Source organism: Dermochelys coriacea, chromosome 8, assembly GCF_009764565.3.
Source record: "Dermochelys coriacea isolate rDerCor1 chromosome 8, rDerCor1.pri.v4, whole genome shotgun sequence".
Taxonomy (NCBI): Eukaryota; Metazoa; Chordata; order Testudines; family Dermochelyidae; genus Dermochelys; species Dermochelys coriacea.
The window spans coordinates 52,612,292-52,635,647 of record NC_050075.1 but is presented as its reverse complement, the minus strand read 5'-3'; the positions used below and the strand labels follow the sequence as shown (position 1 = coordinate 52,635,647).

Here is a 23,356-nt window from a genome sequence, read left to right as displayed (position 1 = left end):
TGTAGCTCACGAAAGCTTATGCTCTAATAAATTTGTTAGTCTCTAAGGTGCCACAAGTACTCCTTTTCTTTTTGCGAATACAGACTAACACGGCTGCTACTCTGAAACCTGTGACTTGCCCATGTTTCTTGTTCTCATAATGCTACATTTTTCCTTTCCTAGTACTTTTATCTGTAATACTGCACTTTAGACATGGAAAACCATCAATCTTCAGTTCTGTCATTGGGTATGTTTTCAGTCTATGTTGGAGTTTGCAGCTTCTTACTGTGTGTACTGTACTCTTTGGGGCAGGGGGTTTCATCACTATTAAAAACAAATCAATTGCCCTGATTGTCTGTAACATATATAACTATGTTCCCTCTAAGCGTACTCTAGACTACAGTTCCTCTTTCAAAGTTTTTGCCCTGATATAACTGACTCGTATTCCTCATGACTGACTCCACTAGACCCTGGCTGCTAATAGCCACAGTATTTATACAAAAAGAAAAGGAGTACTTGTGGCACCTTAGAGACTAACAAATTTATCTGAGCATTAGCTTTCGTGAGCTATAGCTCACTTCATCCACTGAATGCATCCGATGAAGTGAGCTGTAGCTCACAAAAGCTTATGCTCTAATAAATGTGTTAGTCTCTAAGGTGCTACAAGTACTCCTTTTCTTTTTGCGAATACAGATTAACACGGCTGCTACTCTGTAACCAGTATTTATACAGCATTTTATGCTACTTTAATTGGTTCAGCTCCCCTTCATTTGCACTTACAAATACTAAAGATGTCTCAACCTCCACCCAGCATCTCCAACCAAAGCTTAAAACACACTACTCCAGCATATGCCTGCAGAACACAAAGTAGCATTTTATTTTCTATCAGCCACAAGGTGAATTACACTTTTCCTTGCTCTAGCTGCTGCAAGCACACTAATTCATTTCTATGGGTTGGATTCACTGGTCTGTGACAGCTAGATCCAACTCAGCTTCACCCTCCAGTGAGGAGGTTGCTCTAGGAACCAAGGTGCTGTGGAGTGGTTGGAAAAGATTTAGTGGCAGGACAGACATTGTAATGGAAAGGGAAGCCTGAAGAGGACAATGGTCAGCAGCCACCTTGTGAAGGTGGTATTCAGCCCTCACTTCTCTTGACTGATGAGGTGGTATACAAACAAACAGTCAAATGTGGGCCAGATTTTCTCTTTTACATTTATTTCCCCACCCTGAGATAAGAGCGGCAGTCTACATCTGGAACTATATTCCATTTTACATACATGTAACATGATGCTGCTTTATCCCAGCTAGCCAAAGAATATCTGATATTCCATTACATCTTCAGTGAGTAAGAGAGGTATGTACTAAACCAGTTTCGTTTTACCCTTTCAGAGACAGAAAAAAATTGCTCTTCTAAACACTCAGCTCTTCAGAATCAGCTCCCTTCTGAGGGAACTGGGTGGCTCAAGTAATTATTGGTAGACGAACAGAGCTTTTCATCTCCAAGTCACAAACTGAAGCCTGCTCTGTACTGATTGTGATCATGGGATTATTCCAACAGCTGTTCAGTGGCCTATTAGGACTAGTATTCCTGGTCCAACAGTCTCATTAGTCTCCCAGATGCAGTCTCACAGAGGACAAGGATGGTCATGGAGACTACACTAGCTAAGGGTGTTTTCTCCAGTGCATGGCTGGGGCACCTTGGAACAATGTAGATAAACCTGAACTTCTGAGGTCTGTGCTGTAACTATTCTGTGATACAAAAGAGAACCTCCACCTCCAGGGCTGTCACTGATACTTCACAAGCATCAAATGTACATGAAGTAAGAAGAAAAAAAGTATAATTGCTTGGTGGAATGAAGTTTAATGAATTAATGCTTGTAAAGCATGTTGATATCCTCCAGTGACATGCCCTATAAATGGCGGGCATTATTCCGTTTTCTAGCTCTTGGGCCTCCGTGGAAATGCTGAGACAGGTAAGAAATCACTTGTGAATTACTTCCATCATACCAATTACTAAAAAGACTGGAAACTGAAGTGTAGTCTGCAAGGTGGCAGAGTAGACACTGCATCATTCTTCCCTCAATCTTGAAAAAAACTGCAATTACAGGTAACAACTTCTTGTTTTCAGCCTGAATGCATACTGTCTGGGTGAGGTGAAAAGGACAGTTAACAAGGTTAAAAATCTCAGACAAACGTGTTTACAACTCAGAATAAATATGTCCGATTCAGAGTCCCTAGTAAGAATTGATGCAAGAACACCAGTTTAGAAGTTCTCAGCGACATTCCCAATCTACATGAATGTGATGCAGCTTTCTCCCAGCTAGCCAAAGATTATTTTCATGAATTTTATATAACAGCTCAGATGGTGGGGGGGGGGGTGTGTCTCTGTAGACCAGCCTCCGCCTCTCCAAGCAGCTCTGTCTGGACTTGCATATAATTCAAGGACGTTGGCCAAAGTTGTCAAGTTTAGGTGCCCAAAATTAGGCACCTAAGTTTACATTCAAGTACCTAAATCAAAGTGGACTGATTTTCAGAGGTAACTACATTTGAAAATGCTGGCCTGTATTAAAAAAAAAAAAAGTTGACCACATCTTAAAATTCTATCAGCAGTCTTAGAACAGGTTATAAAACAGGTAAATTTATTTCTAATGGTTACTAAAATAGTTTCTTTAAATTATTTACAAATCATTGGCCATTTTCAACTAATAAAGTAACATACAATTTTAAAAAACACTTGTCCAATGAAGTGTTTTTAACATTTAAAACTCTTTTCTTCATGAACTGTTCTTACATATACAAAATGGCAACACTTCCATGTCTCTCTGCTGTATAAATACCTCTACACAAAACAAATTAGTGATCTGTTTCCAGCTCTCAAAGAAGGGCCAAATCCACCACTGGCATAAGTGGTCACAGCTCCAAGTCTATGGAGTTTTCTTGCACCAGTCATTAATCCAGCCCATTTCAGATCACAAAAGAGAGTCTTTTCTGGTAGTCTCAGCATGGGGACTTAGCTGCCCTTTCACCCCCTACAGATAAGTCCTTTTTAAGGACTTTATAGCAAGACAGAAGGGAAGTTTGAGTAATGGATGTGTTAGAGTGCCATCAATCTGGCTGCTATTATAAGAAAATGCATCTTAAATTTGAGCAGTGTCTCCTTCAAATCCAAGAAAGCTGAATGGATCTGGAACAAGACACACCCAAGATGAGATACTAGGCAGCAGAGAGGCATGAAAGAACGACAATTCTTCTGTGGGTATAGAAATACATACATGATTTTTAATCGGTGGTAAATTTTAGGGATTTTTGGCATGAGGCACTCAAAATATGGTCAACATGCATATCAAGTCTGTTTTTCTTAAAATTTACGTAGGAAGGAGCAGGTTTTATGCAGACAAATGGGGAGTCATTTGGGACAAGGGTTACAACAGTAATAAAACAAATCCTCTCGATGTAAAAATACTCTTCAAATAAAACCTTTGGACCTAGCCAAAATAATCTATTCAGAACGTACACATCTTAGGCCTTTGAGAAGGGTTTGATGAGGCCTTTTTAGGACACACTGGAACAGCATTTAACATTTCCTCCTTGAGATTTGTAAGTCTTAAAACTTGATGCAGAACAAAGGATTCCTGGGTGCTCTGGGGAGCAGATGCACTAAGGGGTTATTTTGTTAACTGATGTGTTAACGTCCAGAGCAATCACTTGCACCTCATTCACCCCAGCCTCCAAAACTGGGGGGAGGGGAGGAAGGCTCATCTAAACAGAACAAAAACAGCTTTGAGTAGTCTCTCCTGAACCAGATCATCTATACAATTCAGCCAGTCTAGGAAACATGAAGAGGCAACTTATACCCAAGGCCATGGTCAGCTGGAGAAAGAAAGCCAATGGTTGGATACATGTAGCCCCATCTCCACCTCCAATAAATAAAATTAAGCCTCTGAGAATAGAGGGGAATGTAATTCTGGTAGATTGGAAGTAGGTAGAGGAGACTGGAGATGAGTCTGTGGAATCCGCTAGATCCCATTATCTTGCCATACCCAATGGCAGTACTACCTACTGCTAAAAAAGTTTCAGAGAGACGCTTGTCTACTGCACACAAGACCAGCTTTACATACAGAGGAATGGCTCTACAATGGGGCAAGACATTTTTACCTACAGAGCACTAGGCCCAATAAGTTACTAAGGAGAGACCAACCTAAGAGCTGTGCTCCATACTTACGCTCTCCAATTGTCTAGAGAGAGCTCCAGTTCCCTTAAATGCAATAACCCCACCAGTCCTTGCTCTGCAGAGAGGATAGCATGTGCTGCCTCAGCTCCGCAGTTAACTTCTGCGCTGCCCAGGCAGCACAACACGATTTTCTGTCCTTCCATGTCTCAGATTTAATTCATCTGTAAGCAGCCCTCCTTAGGGAGAGCATTTTCAGGCCAAACAGGCAGGACCAGGTGGGATATGCGGCTCCACAGTCCACTCAGCTTATCTGTGTCCATGTGATTATAGGAGCTGGGAGTGTCTGAATTGGTGAATTTGGCCCAGAGAAAATCCCGCACTTTCTCCTCAACATCCAGCAGGCTGAGGTTCTTTCCCAGCGACTCTTCATCCAGAAGGACAGTTAGCAGAAGAGTTACATCCTTAAATGCTGCATTTTCATGGTCACAGTACTTGTAGAAGATCAAAGTGGAGCCTGCAGGCAGAGACTCAAATCGATGCACCACAGCTGCTTTTTTACCTTCCTTGAACCCAGAGCTTAGCTCATTATCTACCTCCAGCTTGACATTGTCGCTATCCAGCGTGGCTTTTCCAGCCCCATCAATCTTGATTGTGGCAGCACTCAGGGAGGAGGAATAAGCTTCAGCAATCTGGTTACTTAAGCACTTTAGAGATTTTTCTGCTTCTTGAGCAGCTGTGAGCAGTAAGATGGCAGGCTGTGAGTGAGGATGGGTGGTATTGAGTCGTTTCTCAAGGAACATTTGGATTCTCTCCCACAGTCTTGGGTCCTGATTTGGATAGACATTCTTAAGTTTCTTCATCTGGGTCGCAAATGCTTGCACAACTTTGATTTCTTCCCTCGGCAAAGTCTTGGAGGATTGATTCTTCCAGACATGCCATACAATAGTAATAGAAGCTACTGCTAACACCAAAATGCACATCCTAAAACATCCTGCACTGGACTGTCCAACAGGCTCTGCACAAAAGAGAATGTTAAAAATAAGCAAATACTTTCATCATTCAATGGGGAATCAATTAGTATGGATGAGTGAATAGTGACATTTCAAAAGACCCATTTTCCTATCCCATAAACAACTGAACGCCACAAAGTAATGGAGACACCCTGGAGCGAGAAAGAAGGACTTAACTTCCTTAGAGGAAAAACTGCAGGGTAATGCAAGACATCGGATACATTTTTCAAAAGCACCCGAACAACTTAAACACACAAGTCACAGTTTGAAAATGGGACTTAAGCATTTTTGAAAATTTTGCTCACTCATATTCTAACCATAATTTATTCTTCTTTGATTAGATATAATTAAAAACACATTAAAACGTATCTTAAAGAGGCAGGTCAAACCTGGCCCCAACATTTAAGTTTTGTAAGAATAATCTTCTACAAAATCTGAAGTCAACAGAAAGGAAAAAAGTAAAGTCATAGAAACCAATCTCAACGGAATTTTTAAACAAAATGAACATTCTTCATCACTGTTTGTAACTCAAACATTACTGCATTGTGCTAGTGCTGGAGTTCTCAAACTAGGAGTCACAAGGTTATTATGTGGGGCTTGTGAGTACATGCCTCACAGCTACCTACCAAGTCTGCTGTGAAAAGTGATATTAAACATACAAATATCACTTTAATATAAAAAATATTTTTAATTTTGTATGGGGGGGTATCACACTCAGAAGCTTTCACACTCTGTGAAAGGGGTCACCAATACCAAAAGTCAGTGCGTTAGTGCATAAGAACCCAGAAGTTAAATGGTCTCATCTGTTCATTCAGAGAACTCAAGAACACAAGAAGTAAAAGCAGAGGATGAGGACGACAAAGGAAACTGCATTTTACCATTGAAATGCATGGGAAATCAGACATTTGAAGATGGGTTACAAGTTTGTTAAATTAACAACATTTAAAAAACAAAGTGATTGAACTATTAACCAGGGTTATTGTTAACATTAAAAAAGCTTATATCACGTTTTTAAAAATCTTATCCTCCCCATCCCGTCCTACAGGGTCTGATCCTGCTTCCAAAGAAGTCACTAACAAAACTCCCATTGTCTTCTTTGGAAGCAGGATCAGACCCATAGCAAGGAGATAAATTTCTTGTATCCTAAATACATCAGAAAACAGGATGACAAAAGTTTTCTGTAGATTACTACAACTGAATTTGAAGCATCTAATTTAAAAAAAAAAAACAATTGAACACAGAACTATCACTATGTGTCCCCCAAATTTAATCTCATATAGATGCCAGAGTCTATTAAAGGAGTAGTGGGCAGACCAGGTGGAAATCTGAGAAATGACTCGAGGCTTCTTGTCTAATCTTTCCCTCAGTGCTGAAAATATGTCTCCTGATAAGCAGGATCTGTAATGCAGGTCTGTTCTAGCAGGACCCACTATACAGCACCAAGTTAAAGGAGCTTGAATACAAGGATGGGCACGAAAATGGTTAAATGCTATACATACATTAAACCAGAGGTGGGCAAACTATGGCACACGGGACTGTCCTGTCCAGCCCTTGAGCTCCCAGCCAGGGAGGCTAGCCCCTGGCCTCTTCCCTGCCGTCTCCCCTCTCCCATAGCCTCAGCTCGCCAAGCCGTCAGGTGGCGTGGCTGACTCTGGCCGGGTGGCGAGCTCCTGCTGCTCTGAGCAATATGATAAGGGGGCGGGGGGGTTGGATGGGGCAGAGGTTTTGGAGGGGCGGTCAGGGGATGGGCGGTGTTGGATAGGCGTGGGAGTCCCGGGGGACCTGTCAGGGGTGTGGATAGGGGTCGAGGCTGTCAGGGGTCAAGGAGCAGGGAGGGTTGGATGGGTCAGGGGTTCTGAGGGGGGCAGTCAGGGGGCAGGAAGTGGGAGGGGACAGATAGGGGATGGCGCCAGCCTGTTTGGAGAGGCACAGCCTTCCCTACCCGGCCCTCCATACAGTTTCACAACCCTGATGTGGCCCTCAAGCCAAAAAAAATTTGCTCACCCCTGCATTAAACAGATCTGAAAAAACAGGAATCTTACTTTTGGCTGCAGGCTGCGAATGCTTCAGCATATTGGGTTGAACTTGAGATTCAGCTTCACCTGTAGGAGTGATGGGAGGGAAGGGGAGTTAAGATGACAGAATCCTGATCCATTTATCCAGTTATCAATGGAAGAGGTGAGAAATCATATGCAAACTGATTGAGTTTAGCTCTAAACTCAGTCTAGCTCAGGGATCGGCAACGGTTGGCACACAGCCCGTCAGGGAAATCCGCTGATGGGGCAGGACAATTTGTTTACCTGCAACATCCGCAGGTTTGGCTGATCACAGCTTCTACTAGCCAGGGTTCGCTGTTCCAGGCCAATGGTGGCTGCAGGAAGCAGCAGCCAGCACATACCTCAGCCCACGCCACTTTCCACAGCCCCCGTTGGGCTGGAACAGCGAACTGCAGCCAGTTAGAGCTGCGATCGGCCAAACCTGTGGACACTGCAGGTAAACAAACCATCCTGGCCTGCCAGTGGATTTCCCTAATGGGCTGCATGCCAGAGGTTGCCGATCCCTGATCTAGCTTCTGCCTTTTGTAGATGAACTCTACAGTAAAACAGGCCAAAAGGTTAAAGGTTAAATGACCTGACCTCATTGACAGCACTGCTTAGCCAGCATTGTCTCACTAACAGAAGTGAGAAAGGGACTATGAACTCAGCAGTCTGAGTAACAAATAATCACTTGGAAAGGATTTCATTTCAAGTTTGCATCAAAAAGAGTTCAAAGCCAGCCCTGCCCAGTCCCCAGAGACAAATACAGTGGCATGCTCACAACTGTTTCAGGCCAGCAAACTGATCTCTTTCAACTGGCAGACCAGCTTCAGTTTTCCATCCACACTCTTCCCAGGTCCCTTTTTTCACAAGAGCACGAATAACCAAAACATGCTTATGGAGAGCTAACAAACCCCCTCAAATGCTGAACTACCAAAAGAAAAAAATCACAATTGATATATACATTAGGTAAACGAGAGGCAGTTTTATACACATACTTGATCTCCTGAATGTCATCTTCTGGTTAAACACTGGTTGTTTTTGTACAACTGTTGGGGTATCTGGAGCATAGTAACAGAAGAAACATATGCATATTTTAAAGCAATACCTTGACTGTATTAGACTGAAGAAACAGAAGAAAAGTAGTTTTGTCAAGCACAATCTCAGGCCTCAAAGTTACTTCTGCCCACCAACCTGCTGCATAACACCATCAGAAAACTGGACAAGAATAGTGCTTTATAACCCAAAATGCAAGCTTTTCTATCAAAGTGAGCCTTTGAAGTATTCATGTAAAAAAATATGAGAAGGTAAAAAATAAAAAATTACTCCTGAAAACAGTGTAAACTGCATTCCATCAACATGTATGAATGTGCACACCATGCAGTTATCAGTGATTATGGCTTCAATGAGGGTACATGTTATGTTTACTCACATGGTACAAAACCACCTACATTTATGGTTCCTTGAGTCAAATAAATCCTGTGTAATCACAGCAATTGCCTCAAAGATGAAAGATCTCATATAGATAGGTATATAGATGCATAGTGACAGATGGAGAGAGAGTACGTGTGTAGAGGATGCTAGCAGAAACAGGCGGGCAGAATCTGAGCAAGGAAAATGAATGGCTAATGGAAAGGTAGCCCAGAATCCCAGGAGACAACCTAAAACAATTGACCCCGATCAGAGGTTTATGAGAACGAACACTCAGAAGTGAGCATATGGGACACGAATGCTTTGTATCATGTCTAATACTTCAACAGTGTTTGCTCAGCTGCAGCCACACTTGCCTGCCACATTGGGCAGTGTCCTCATTGGTGGCTGCTCATTGTTTGAAATTCAGAATAGGATTACTTTCAAATCACAGAAGTCAGCACCACAATAAAATGAACAGAGATCATAAATTTAACAGACACTGACCAATTTGGTGACAAAATCAATCATGGACATAGTACTTCCAAACTGCTATTCAAAGGGCAGCTTGGCATCTGGGATGCAAGGGGAGATTTAAAACAGTCACTTCTTTCTCATGCAGCCTGTCCCTACCTACACGCTTAGCTGCCTTTTATTTCCTAGTCTTTTATTCAGTCACTGGATTTCTAAGCAGAGGATAGAATGTTATAACTAAAGTGAAATTAATTCTCATGAGAGGTACCACCAGACGAATGTCTTTTGGAACCAAAACCACTTGTTTAATACAAAGGGCAGCCATCTCACCATACACCTGAAGTCTGAGGGGGTCACGCCTAGGGGCAAGGGTGCTAAAGCATATCGATTGTGTAGGTGTTATACACCACCTCCTTGAAACTGAACGAAGGCCAGTACAGCTCTGCTTTTGCATGCACTTCCTTTCGTCTCTCAAGTCCAGTTCATCTCCATGCTTTGTCAGGTTGGTGCACCTGGCCGCTCCCCAGGTCTTCTCCCATAAGCAATCATATAGCAAGTTGATTCAATTTTGACCAGACTGGATTTGAACCATATCCTATTACGAGTCTTCAATCACCCAGTCCTCCACCAGTGTATCTATTCAGACGCTTTAGTATCAGTTGTAGGAACTGCAAATCAATTTATTTTAAATCATGTCTTAAAGGGGCCCTCAACTTTAAAAAACCTACTTCTGTCTAAAAAGTCTTTTCATACTGTTACAAGTCACAACTATAACAGAGGAAAAAAATTCTCTTCCATCACTTTATTTGATAGCACTTGGTATAGTCAGTTTCCATGGCTGGAGTCATTGGGAGGTGTCAGTAATTCAGCTCTTCTGGAAAAAAAATAAGGCCACCTAATTAAGTGGCTACGACCCCACTCCTGGAAACATATATATGAGTAAAGTTACTCACAAGATGCATGCTTGATGAGACTCATAAGTGTTTGCAGGCCAGGGGTCTATATGTGCACTTAAATTTAGGATTTCACTTTTGAGAATTTTGGCCTAAGACAACAGTGTAGTGAGTATTCCCCCCCCCCCCCCCCAAAATCCACAAAAGTTGTCAAGAAGCTTTTTTCAACTGATTAGGTTTCAAATTAACAGTGCTCCTTTAATAAAATTAGGAGAATTTCAACATTATATTTAAACTAAAATGATTTATAGTAGATTTCTCATGTTTAAACAAGATTTAAGCAGTCTAGAAAATGAATCTTCGGTCTATGTTGTGTCATGTTTGTTACTTTTCAGCAAGATGACAACCTGCAGCAAGAGATGGCAAATGTCCACCATCAGAACCCAGACCAGGGCACACCAACTCAAAGCGGCACCAGACCCAGCCAGAACAACAGATGTAAAACATGCAGACATATCTCCAATAATACAATGATCAGCATCACCCCCCCCCCCCCCACACACACCCTCCACCCTTCAAGATCCAGGGGTCCTACTCATCTAGCGCACTAAATATCCCATCATTAAGCTCTCAAATGAACTCACACAAGACAAAAAACACCAGATCACCTGTTGGCAAACACTTTTCACAAAGCGATCACTCTATATCTGACCTATCAGTCCTCATCCTCAAAGGAAACCTGCACAACAACACTTTCAAAAGATGAGCCTGGGAGCTTAAATTCATAACTTTGACAGACACTAAAAATCATGGTCTTAATAAAGAGACACTAATGTACGTCTTATTACAACAATCTGTAACCCACTAAACCCCTTTTAGTCCTATGACATCAGGGGTGTTAATAGGCCACTTCACCTTGAATGGTCCTTTAGAATACATCATAAGTAGTTAGCATAAACTATCTGTTCAATCTTTCATTTAGTTGTGACACTCTTCATACCTTTCCCACAGCTGAAGAACTCTATGTAGCTTGAAAACTTCTCTCTCACACACCAAGAACTTGGTCCAATAAAAGATGTTACCTCACCCACTTTGTCTCAACTGTACAAATATTATTGCATATGTATCAAAGAATGGTTCTCTGCCCAAATTTTCAGAATGCTACACTGAACTACAAAACCGTATTGCCATGTATACAGGACTGTACTGTAATGATATCTTGTTATGTTTTACTTTGTTCTGGCCCAAAGTTCACAAGTTCAAATACTGAACTGATAATCATTGGAGACAAACCCTTTGAGAGAAGGAGGGACGGCTGCAAAACATCACTTCCATTATCTCTTGGCGGTTGATACACATTAGTCTTCTTATAATTTTCCCCATCATTGTCACTGTAACCATCAGCATCCTCTTCATCTTCCTCCTCCTCCTCCTCCCCATCATCTGCAACGACAACAGGTCATATAAAGATTAAGAACTGCTTGCCACACAACTCAAAGGCTATATATCTATATGCTACAGCACCACCAGTATGCATGACATATTGCAGAATAAAAGGAAAGGTCCCTATCTCAAGAAGTTTATGGCCTACAACTAACCATGAGATATCAAAAGATGAAGGCTACAACAGGAAAGGTTGCAAGATATGTACATTCAGTAGTTTATCTTGTTTAGTTGCTGTTTTCTATAACTTGTATAACTGTTTGGGAACTACAGTTCTCCCTTGGGTAATGTTAATAGTTGGAAGGAGCAAAGTTCAGCAAGATGGCAGGCCAACCAAAAGAATCAAGCTAGGAGGAGGATTTGAAAGAGTGAGGTACCACTATGTGATGCACAGAGTCAGAGGGATATTTCAAGCGTTCAACAGTGGTGTGGCATGATAGATGGCACAGAGCTGACTGAGGAAATCAAGAGAGTGACTAAATGTACTGGGCTGACAAAGCATGGGGCACAAACACAGAAGAGGTTGTGAATGGAAGAGCAGAGCCGTACAGCACCTCGAAGGTGAAAGGTGACCAATTCAGACTGGCGTCTCTTAAGACTACAAAATAAATACAGGTTTGAAGAGTTTTTTTTGTTTTGTTAAAGAAATAGCCCCTTCCCACCTTGTGTAATACCAGTCTTCTCAGCATTCCTTCATAAAAATATCATTGCCTATTCTGCAGTTCCTGCCATCTAAAACAGTTTTTATATTACTCCTTTTCATTTCAAATCTTAGTTGACTAACTTCTCATATGTATGAGATAATTAGTTTCACACTCACCCCCTAGTTATATTTAAATCTAAGTTTGTATTAAAGATGCAATATTATTTTGTAAGGTATTGTATTACTGAAGTCATGGGCTTTCCAATTCAGGAGCCACAGTCTAAACAAACCTGAGAGCTCTAAGTGAACAGAGTTAGATAGGAACCACTAGACTGGATCAGACCAGAGGTCCATCGAGTCCATTATTACGTTTCTGACAGTGGCCAGCACTAGATGCTTCAGAGGTAAGGGTAAGAACCCCACAACTGGCAGATGTGGAGTAATGTGACTCCAACATTCAGTCTCTTCTTGATCTCTAGTAGTTAGAGATTGGCTTAAGCCCTTAAGCATAAAGTTTAATATTCCTTCCACAAATACAATCAAATTATTTTTTTGATAAATGTGTTTTTTTGTTTTTTCTAAATCTCAGTCCACAAGTAGGAATCTCATATTGAAACACAAGGTTGTAAAAAGTCAAGGACCAACACACAGTAGGGGAAAATGATGCCAGTAGAGGCAAGAAGCCTCTTGATGCTACTATGGCCCATGACTGGAGACCTCTCCAAGATAACTGATTTCTGCAGTAGTAATATCTACACTACACTAGACTTTTCTGCAGTTACAGATCCCATCACCCCCAAAGGAGGGGGAATAGTTTAGAACTTACATAAAAAGGGGCATAGCAACTATTAGCAAGTTTTCTACTCTAAGTGTGCCACAGTCACCACGGTATTCACAACAGACCCATTAGGCCAGATATTTTTACATGGCTGATAGCTACAGAAACTGTTCATAATCATTTGCTCTCAAACTGTACTCAAGATCTCAGTTTTGCCTTCCCACATTCAATTCTTTCAATCTTCACTTCTAAAAATGTACTGGGGCTTCTTCCAAGCTCAAATTTGCAATTAATAGTTCAAAACTCCCCTATAATGCTTATAGTGGGCACAAAGGCCAGTTTAGGGAAGACTGCTATCCTATGCCCTAATAGCATGTAAGAAATATGTACAGCTTTCAAACTTCTCAAAAACCAATAAAAGCTCAGACATTGCCTGCTACAGGGCTTTACGTTTATTGAATTCTTTTGGGATTCCAAGCGATTTAACTACTGAAAAACTGCTTCTGTTGCAACAGTGTCAGTTGGTGATTCAATAGTAGTCCGTTGCCTATTTAAAGAATTTATATGCTTCACTCTAAATTGTTTGTCTGATAGATTAGGATTTACGCTAGAAAGTGAGCAAGTGGAGAAAATTTTTGTAGTATCTAAACATCCAGGTTCTAAACATCCTGTTTAAATGCAATAGGAGTTTCCTATCTACAAAATGAATGCATCAGTGCAAAATAAAAAAGTCAGTCAATTAGTAGAACTAATTTACTTCTATCTTTTTAAAGAAATAAAATCTGACGTTTACAAATCATAAATTGCATGGCTATTTGTAAGGTGATTATTACAGTAGACCCTCAGAGTTACAGACACCTTGGAAATAGAGGTTGTCCGTAACTCTGATATGTTCGTAACTCCAAACAAAGTGCAGTTTGGGCTCCAGTTCTAGCAGCTGACATTCCAGGACAGGCTCCAGCAGCAGCTGAACTCCCTCCTCAGCACCAGCAACTTTCTTGCAAGCAGCTTCTTTCCCTGTGTCGGACTAAATTTGCAAGCTTGTCCCCCTCCCAGCTGAGCGTGTGTGCGCGTGCATGTGCGTATAAGTAAACAGCACATCCCCCTCCTGGCCGGGGGAGAAGCGGCGCAGACTCCAGTGCTGCTCCTGCTCTGCAGTCACTGTCTGCCTTGGGCTGGCAGCCACAGCATCTTCACCTCTTAGCTGTAAGTGGCTGCCCTGTGCATGGGGGTGGGATGGGGACAGGAAGCCAAGGCGTGCCTACCTTTATGATGCAATACTGGCACAGTACAGTATTTCTTTGGGGGGGGGGGTGTGTGTCTCTGATTGGTTACTTCCAGTTTCACATGGAGTCTGGTTGACTGGTCAGTCCATAACTCTGGTGTTCGTATCTTTCAGGTCCTACTGCAATAAATTAATAGACTGCTGCCACATCACTTAAAGCATCTAGAACTACAGTGTAGTGGAAAATATACTGTAGGAACAGCCCTACCCTGGCAGATGGGATAATCAGTTTTTTCCATTACCAGTTTTCAAGATTTTAGAACATCAAGGTCATGGATCGAGTGTAAGACCTTCCCGCAAATCTAAGGAAGATGGGTTTTCAAAACTGTTGCAATGTGCTATCAGAAAAGAAAACAGTCAAGGAACTCAAGACAGACTGCTCACATATTCAGAAACCCTGACTTTATAAAAAAATATTTTAAAAAACCACACCCTACAGAGTGCATGTACCACACTCAACTTGATCAGAAAACAAGACTAGTCAGTTTCACGTTTACTTAATTTCACTTCTGGGCTCTCATGCAATAGCACAATTGCATCTGGGTTTTGTGAGGGTACCAGATGTCCAACACTCTTGGGGAATATTTCACCACCAAAAGCATAACACTGTCTTTGCTGAAGTGTTTTTTTCAGTTTTCACAAAGACACTTCGTTATGCCATGGGCAGGTCTATACACAGTTTAAATACCGACTTACATATATCCATTTAAAACCTGATCTTTAGGATTGGTGCAACGCCACACTGTGGACACAATTATATGGGTATAAAGCTGCTTATATCAATATAGCTTATTTCCATAACAGAGTGTGTAATTTGTAACTTCAATTTGTAAAACTTTTCTTTCATGAAAAGCTTACATTTGGGACCTTAACTACTTGTCAATTCATCTTTAACATTCTTAGGCTATCCAGTCACTCAATGTACTCCTAATAGTTTACACAACACACATGCAGGTCTCTCTTTAGAAGGAAGGAAAGAAAACAGAAAGAAAGTGATACTTATTCTAGGAACAGCTCACACCAATTTTTGGGCTAAATTTAAAATCTATTTGTCCAGTTTTAAAAAAATACTTTCCAGTTATCAAACAGTAAGAAGAGCATAATGAAACAGCAGGAAATAGTGTATTTTAATCTTATTTGAAATAAAACTGCTACAGTACATAAAATCTCCAAATATGAAATCAGATGTCTATGTTGTTCAATACAACAGTTATTGAAGTCACTACTACTACTTGAAGTGAAAATATAGCTATTAATTCCCTTACAGACTTCAGCAGTTCCAAAGAGTTTTAACCTGGTTGTAGTAATTTACTACAGACAGAAGTTTGAGAAACACAGGAATTCTCTCCAAGAGCAGCTTTCAAATGTTCAACTATATGTCTTAGGCCCTATAACACTAATGGTTAATGGGGAGTCTCCTTTAACTCAGGTAACAGTGGTCTATCATCTTGGAGAAACTGGGCTGTGAGGGGGATAAAATTATGCAAACAAATCTCTGAAATAGCAGCAAAAGAGTACAGCTGAAAAGGGGTGTCTATGAAAGCCACAGCTCGTTTTCTTTTTACAAGGTACAGTGTCAAGTTCCTTTTAAGAAATAAACCTTTGTTTCACAAACTCATCCTTAAAGAAATCCGCAAAATTAAGCAGAGTTATTTGTCAACTAGAGGGTTCTTTTCATAAGCTCTATATTACAGGAACAAAAGTCACATGAGGGAGGAAGATGCAGACATCTGCAATTTCACTTCCCTCGTGAAACTAAATACTGAGGTATAAATCTTGCCTAATATCACCAGCTAGTAATGCAAACTGCCTGTCTGGGGAGGAAAAAGTTATCATGTAAGCAGGTAGCATCTTTAACCTGCTCTTAGAACAGCAAACTCTCACCCTGCTTTAGGAGTCTGGCTTTATCAAAAAGAGAAAAATTCCAGCCTGAGCCTTTTCCTCAGGCTTGGCTGTTCCTAGGTTCTTCCCTATGGCCCCTACTGTCCCAGGATCCTTCTGCCCAGAGTATCACTCCCATGTCCCTTATAGGAATGGAGGAGTTAACAAGCCACACCTAACACAAGACTATTGTAATCAGCAGCTTTAGACACGGCCTATCACCTGCCTACATGGTAGGTCTTCAGAACATCCCTGTTTTGGTGACTGATCTTATTTGACACACCCAACAGTAGGTAACACTCCAGCAAATCAGAACCTAATGTTTTAGAGTATTTTCTGATAGCCAAAGCATACCAGACTGTTCTTTAAACTCTTCAGAATCCAGTTTTTAAAACTGGTACTGAGCTCAGCCATTCCTACAGTATCAAAATCCACTATGCAAAGTGATTCAATCTGCAAGATTATTCACTCTATAAGACACAATATACAATAGTGAGCGCGGTTATCGTGATAACTGTAAACACAAGGCACGAAGCCAAATGACAAATACTTTCAGCATCCAAAACATGCCTTTAGCCTAAAAATCACTTATAAAATGGAGGGTTTTGTTTAAAAAAAAAAAAAAAAAACCCAAGAGCACTGACATTTATAACCTTCTTAATCTTTGTTCATTTACATAAATTTTAAATATATAACACACACACCCCCACCCACCTGTGGCCAAGTCTACATTAAAAAGTTAGGTTGACCCATCTACATCACTCCTGGGTGTGAAAAATCCACATCCCTGAATGATATAGGTAAGCTGACCTAACCCTCATTGTAGGCAGCTCAAGGTCTACAGAAGGCTTTTTCCATCCACATTACTACCATCTCTCGGGGAAGTGGATTAACTACAGCAATGGGAGAACCCCTCCTGTCGCTGTAGTAAGTGTCATTGCAGCAGCTGTGCCACATGCTACTTGAAGTTTTTGCATTGGGATACTGTTTTTTAAATTTCAGTTCTATTTATAGCGGTGTCATAGCAAATGCAATTCTGAGTAAACTGAAATCCTTTCGAAATAAAAATCCACCCAATCAGCTTCCAGGATCATGCAGTTAGATCTCAACCTTACTGTATTGGGGCAGGGGAGGAAATAAAAAAAAAAAAGAAGTCATTTAATAGCACGTTGTCAGAGGTCTCTATTTGGAACACTCAACTTCTCAGCATTTCTCAAGCAGCAGCCAAGCTGCAGTGGCAACGTTCTGTTCTGTATGTGCTCTCACTCCCTCTCTCAATCTGGGCATTACAGTCATAACAAGCAAAACTCAGACAACCGTATAAAGCAAGCAAACCAGAATATTTAAAGTGGAAAAAAAAGTCACTTGAACCAACCTGACTCATTCCTTTTGAAATCTCTTTTTGCACTGGAGAGCCTATATTCTGTAAGGCAAAACACCACAAGAACGATTAACAACAGCAGCAAAAAAGGAAGGAAATGCAGCAGTCATGTTCATGCTGTGGTTATCTGACGCAGTGACGGATACATTTCTCAGGACGCTGCAAAGACTGCACACTCACTTGTAATACAGACCTAGCTCCCCTCCCAAACTCCAGAGTTTGGCAAATTTAAACTTCGTTATGTCCTTTGTATTTTTGTTTTTCAAAAAAAAAAAAAAAAAAAAACCACGGGATGTGCCAAATTACACCCAACTATTAGACTATCAAGCCTGGTAACCCACAACTGGCAGTGGTCTATGCTTGATGCTTTGGAGAAGGTACTGCCAAATCCCAACAATGCATTTGGTGAAATGCAATGCTATACATTGGATGGGCTGGGAGAGAGAGAGTCAATTTATATCTTGAAGCATGAGATCCTACTACCCTTCTCTTAGCTTGCATAACTACAGATACTATTGGTCATAGCATTTACTTAGTGTTTTTACAAAAATCACGCAATGTTATCCGACTCAAATTACTGTATGTTGCAATATCCCAGCCAACTATTACTACAACTCATGTACTGTAAAACAATATATGCTTGTATAGCACCTTCCATCCGATGATCTCAAAGGCTTTACATACATTAATCCTCACAAACTCCTGTGAGTTAGAGTACCATCCCCATTTTACAGAGAAAAAAGCAAGGTGCTGAGAGATTAAGTGACTTGCCCAAGATTATAGAGCAAGTCAACAGCAAAGTCAGAAATAGAACTGAGGTCCCCTAATTCCCACTCCCTGCTGTGATCACTGAACTATGCTCCCACAAGTCCTGTGCATGTTTCACTAACATTACACCCCAACCAGCGAAAACCCATCCTTTAGGTTTAAAAGCTAACATTTACCTGTCTGTCGACTCTCTCTTATTCTTGGTCGAAGCAAAGACGATACATCTGCTATGCCAACTGCACTTTCACTCCCTAAAACAAGGGAGAGGAATACATTAAGATTAACTTTTTTAAAAACTGGGTTCTGATGGGTTTATAGAACAGTTTGATGCACTTCCACTAACCAGAGAAAACACTCTGTAAATATGCTAGTTTCTGATTGGTTGGACTGTTAACTCTTATCAAACTATTGGATATGGCAAATAAGATCAGGAAGTCAGTCACCAAGGCAGTCACTCCTCCACCACCAGTACCTGAACCCTCCATTCCATCTCTTCAAGAATATGGTCTTCTTAAGTCCGCATCTCCAGTTTGGCAATTTTCCTGAGGTATGCGGGTCTGTGCAGGACAAGAAGTAGCTAGTGTATCCAGGATATGGGCAGCAAAGGGGATGCGGGGACAGGGACAGGAGTGCGAGAACTAGGCAGAGACAAACAAAGGGACTGGGACAGAAGGGTCTATTACCACTAGAGGACATCCCCTGGGAGGCTGGAATTGATCCCAGGATCCTCAAGTCTCAGCATTCCTCTGTCATGTGGCAAATAGCTGCAAAACCCACTGACAAAGTGTGTCTCTCATCACCCTCTAATAGCTGGTCCACACAGAAGATTACAATCTACTACCGCAAGCAGTCACTCAGTTAGCTCAAGGGGTACTGGCCAGTGCTCTGGATCTGAAGGTCAAAAATTGCACTTGCCTAAGGTGCAGGACAGGCAGAATTCAGTCCTGAATGAGTGACAGTGTTAGATTCTATGACAGCGACTGAGACAGTACATGCTTTGCAGTCATTCATTACCGGGTGAGTCGGACCAAACTTCTCTAAATGAAGCAATGTTTGATCCTGCCCCAAAATCTGCCTCTAGATCAAACCTAAAGAATCAATGATCAGGCTCCATGAAACTTCCTCATATGTCATGGAAGAGCTAAAGAGGAAGTGAAGTTCCTCACCCAGCCCTCCCCCAAAACCCCAATCCTGGGAGAGGTTAAAGCAATCAAAGAGGCCCAGAGATCAATAAAAGCAAGATAACAAGTCCTAAAAGAAATTGTTTAGTAATACCATCCTTCTAATCTCTAACCATATGGAATAGGAAGCCAATCTTTTATTCAAGAATACATCACTTTATGAACAACAAATAAATACTGTTTTCTTTGGCCTAGCACAATCCTACATACAAATGTTTGATTTTGATGTATCTAAACTATGTGCTGAGACCCAAGGGGCCTCAATATAATAAATGTTTGTAATATTCTGTTTTTACAAATCATAAATTAATGGAGACTATACAAAAAATAACTGAATCAGACTCCTACTAATTTCCTTGCAAAGGGCTTTGGCTACCTTTTTCACAGTAATTATCCTGTTAAGGTGTATTTGAAAGGATACAACAGTGCCTTTACCGTGTAATGGCAATTTAAAATCTAGTAGTGGCTACCTTAAGGATGTGAAAGAAGACACGTAATACTGCAGAGTGAAGTCTAGTATTTCTCTGCAGATAAGTAAATTATTGCAACTGGGTATTATAGATATTTTGAGGAACTAATTTATTGTTAGCAATTCATAAGATCTGGGAGGAGAAGACTTCCTCTAACTGACAAAGGAAAGGAAAGAAAGCAAGCCCACTGTTACCTTCTGTCAAGTGTGTCTGACTGTTGTAATTTTTGCTGGCCCTTTGTCTTCTGGTTCTATATGCGGACACTTCATCTTCAAAACATTCATAGAAAAGAAAAAAATCAAGTACTTTAAAAACCAATTAGGTAAGTTAGTGTACACCTATCTATAGAAATAAAAATCTCTAAATCAGTCTGGAAATTAAATTTTTATTCAGTTTATAAGTGCACTGAGATTAAATTAGTAAAGTCACTCATATCACATAAGAGACGCAAAATTGTTTATAACAGAATATTCAAATATTTAAATACACAGGTTTTACAATTCAGCTTAAGCCTTCCTGCTTAATTTTAAGAGTTTAAGAATAGGAGAGGAAATAGGTCCCAGCAGAGAAGAGGCATGGAAGTAAAAATAAAAATATAAAAATAAAGATACCCACCCAAGACAGCCTGGATCAAATCAAGCCAGGTCGCCCTAGATCTGTGACCTGATATTTTACCCTAGTGGCTGTCATCTTGTATTCCAGAAACTAGGGATGTAAAAAGTTACCCAGTTAACTGGTAAGAACTAGTATTACTCACTAACCAACCTTAACCATTAACCCAGTCACAGCAGCGCCACCCCATCGGAGCGGCCACAGTCGTGCCAGCTCTTTAATCAGTTAACCGTTTAAACAAAATATTTTAACTGTTTAAACAGTTACTTTGTAAATGGTACTTACATCTTTACCAGAAACTAAACTGGCTCTTAAAAACAAAAACAAAATAAGGAAGTCTCAACCCCTTATGGTTGCACAGAGAACATTCAAACTGATCTGACTAGAAACAGATGCAATAAAGCTTGACAAAGTCAACAGAGAGCCTGAAACAACTATTGAGAGGTGTGAAATGCCCTCCCCCCCCCCCTCCCGCCATGGCATTAAGGGATGAGAACAACTTTGCAGGAGAGCAGCTATAAAGTAGCCCCCTCTCATGCACAGATCTAGAACTATGTAGAAGCCAAAAGCTTTACCGCACTTTAGATTTACTACATGGAGAATGAGGCAGGCCTGCTTACCAGTCAACACTGCTACAAAGTAAAGCTGAATTCCATGTTTTAAATTTACACTGAAGTAACGGAGCAAAATTTGGTCTCTGGTGCACACGGAATAAGGCAAGAGTGAACTCATTGCAGAGGATCAAAACAACACAGTAAGCTCATATCTACAAGTTATTTAGTTTAAAGTATTTGAATAAGTTTTAGTGCCATTGAGGAAGTAAGTGTTGCATCAACAGACATAGCAACTGTATAAACACACAGCCTGACTTCACTTGTTTCAGTGAGCTATTTAAATATAAATGTCACATACCTTTTGCACAGGGTCCAATTCTGCTACTCTTACTCACTAAGATCAATGCTTAAGTCATATGGTATTACTCAACATGAGTAAGAGTAGCAGAATTAGGCCTTCACAGTGCAGAGTACAACCTGCACAATGAACAAGGCAGGGGCCCACAAAAAGAATATGCAATCATAACGTTTAGTACCATATTGTAATAAATATTTACAGGGGGCTGAATTAACGGTGTACAAGTAACTTCAGTTTAATCATTCCAGTCTTTTGGGGATTCACTTTAAAAAAGTACATTAAACACATATCAACTATTTGATAATACAATACAGACTTTCTGGTCCTTTGAAGAAAAACTGATGCTGGATACAAAGTTATGTTGTGGGGAGACAGCTAAGAAGAATGTAGTACAATGCACAACTCACGTGGATTCCCTAGAAATTTTTACCATAGACACAAACTGGGGGGAAAACGCTTAGCGCAATGCCCAAGCTGAATGTCCTCTGTACCACATCTCTTCCCTCCCTGTCTCAGATGGTCAGGCCACTGAAGTTTAATCGCAAACTCTACCCTCCTTAAAATGGCAACCCTGCTAGAAAAATTGACTCCATAAAAAACGTGCAAGCAGGTAAGAGAACAGAATTAAATTGTACCCACAATAAAGCTGTTATTCTGTTTTCAAAAGCCAGTTGGCCCTACCTTGTTTCTTGGAGCGCAACTGATTTGCTTAAAGCAGATTAGTTTACTGGCCAGATGTCAGTGTCACATTAATGATTCCTATGGAGCCAGGTTGCCCCGTCTTCCCCGCCTGGGTCTGCCCAGCTTTCCCTATCGCGGGAACGGTTTTAAGGGAAGCGTGTAAGTTTCCTGCTGCTAATTCACCTGCCCCTTTGAAGCCGTTTAGCTGCATATGATAGAAGTGAAGTCTGCTGCGTTTAAGCCGCCCCCTCCGGACACTGAGCAGGCAGACTCAGGGAGCAGCTGAGACGCGGGGCACGGGGAAAGGAAACGAAACCCGACCCAGCCCCAGCCGCGCTGCAGCTAAGCGGTGCCTCTCCCCCGGGGGAGCCTCGCGCGCGGTGGGCCCAGCATGCACGCACACGGGACCCCCACCACGGTGACGGTCCCACCCGATCCCCAACCGAGATGCTGAGCACGGCTGCTCTCACTGAACCCCATAAGAGCTCAGCACCCCGACACCCCACGGAGCCCGACCGGTTACAGGGACCGGGGGAGGCAGAGACGGGGCACGGCCTACCCGTTCCTCCCGCGCCCCCCCCCATTACACCACTTCCTCCCCCAGGAGATCCCGCAGCTCTCCGAGGCCCCCGCCCGCGTCCCTTCACCGCACTCCCGCGGGCCCTGAACCAGAGGATGCAGCAGGGGCGCGGCGCGCGCGCGCGCCCGTCCGCCCCCACGGCGCGGGTCGGCAACTGCTCCTCAGCCACTCACTTTCCGAAGCCTCGGCGTCCCGCCGCCGCCTGGTCTCCGGCCCCGGCTGCCTGGCCCCGGCTCTCTGCCGCGTCTGCATCTCCACCGCTCCCGGGCGCGGCGACTGCCTGCAGCGCAGGTAATAGGCTCCTCTCGGCGCTCGCTCCTTCCCCGCTCTTCGACCTTCGTCCTCACGGAACGCCTCCTCCGCCGGCCGCGTTTCCATCCGGACACGCCCCTCCGTGGCGCTCCTCCTCGGGCTGAAGCCGCCGCCCGCTAGCGAGAAGCTCCGCTGGTCCGACAACCTCACTTCCTGTCGGCCATGTAGCGGGGCGGAAGTTTATGGGGGAGGGGCCCGTTCCAGGGGGCGGGCGCCATTTTGAGGGGCGTTTCTCTTGGTGGGTGTTTCTGGAGCTGCCTCTCTCGTCAGCGGGAGGAAGTCACGGGACGTGATGCGGCAGCAGCCCCGCCCCACCGCCGAACGCTCCGGCTCGGCCTGGCTCTCTCAGCCCCTGTTCTCCCCCTCCCCCTCCCCCTCCCCCTCCCGGCTCCAGCTGCGGAGAAACCTGCCCCCCACCATTCCAGAAACGCTTCCAGCAGCAGCCCTGCCCAACAG

The 23,356-nt window shown here is 42.3% G+C and overlaps 1 protein-coding gene across 3 annotated transcripts; it reads right to left on the bottom strand.

Moving 5' to 3' along the window:
• Positions 1 to 1,176: 1,176 nt before the first annotated feature.
• On the bottom strand, positions 1,177 to 23,125 carry LOC119860274 (torsin-1A-interacting protein 1-like). Of its 3 annotated transcripts, none has more exons than XM_038413771.2 (8): positions 22,762 to 23,125; positions 19,998 to 20,072; positions 18,329 to 18,403; positions 17,379 to 17,426; positions 11,267 to 11,416; positions 8,195 to 8,257; positions 7,203 to 7,262; positions 1,177 to 5,165 (listed from the first exon to the last, which is right to left on the bottom strand). In XM_038413771.2, the coding sequence occupies exons 1-8, from the start codon at positions 22,964 to 22,966 to the stop codon at positions 4,363 to 4,365; spliced, it is 1,479 nt and encodes a 492-aa protein (XP_038269699.1). In that variant the 5' UTR covers positions 22,967 to 23,125; the 3' UTR covers positions 1,177 to 4,362. The 3 variants fall into 3 exon arrangements, with proteins under 3 accessions (XP_038269699.1, XP_043347311.1, XP_043347312.1); XM_043491376.1 differs by having other exon boundaries at positions 11,312 to 11,416; positions 22,762 to 23,124; XM_043491377.1 differs by lacking the exon at positions 22,762 to 23,125 and adding an exon at positions 21,036 to 21,723.
• Between the last annotated feature and the right edge of the window lie 231 nt (positions 23,126 to 23,356).

Coding starts and splice junctions, on each gene's coding strand:
- LOC119860274 (XM_038413771.2), bottom strand. CDS start 22,966: ATGGAAACGCGGCCGGCGGAGGAGGCGTTCCGTGAGGACGAAGGTCGA. Junction 18,404..19,997: donor TCAGACACACTTGACAGAAG/GTAACAGTGGGC, acceptor CCCTTGTTTTAG/GGAGTGAAAGTGCAGTTGGC. Junction 17,427..18,328: donor AAGAGAGAGTCGACAGACAG/GTAAATGTTAGC, acceptor TTTGCCTTACAG/AATATAGGCTCTCCAGTGCA.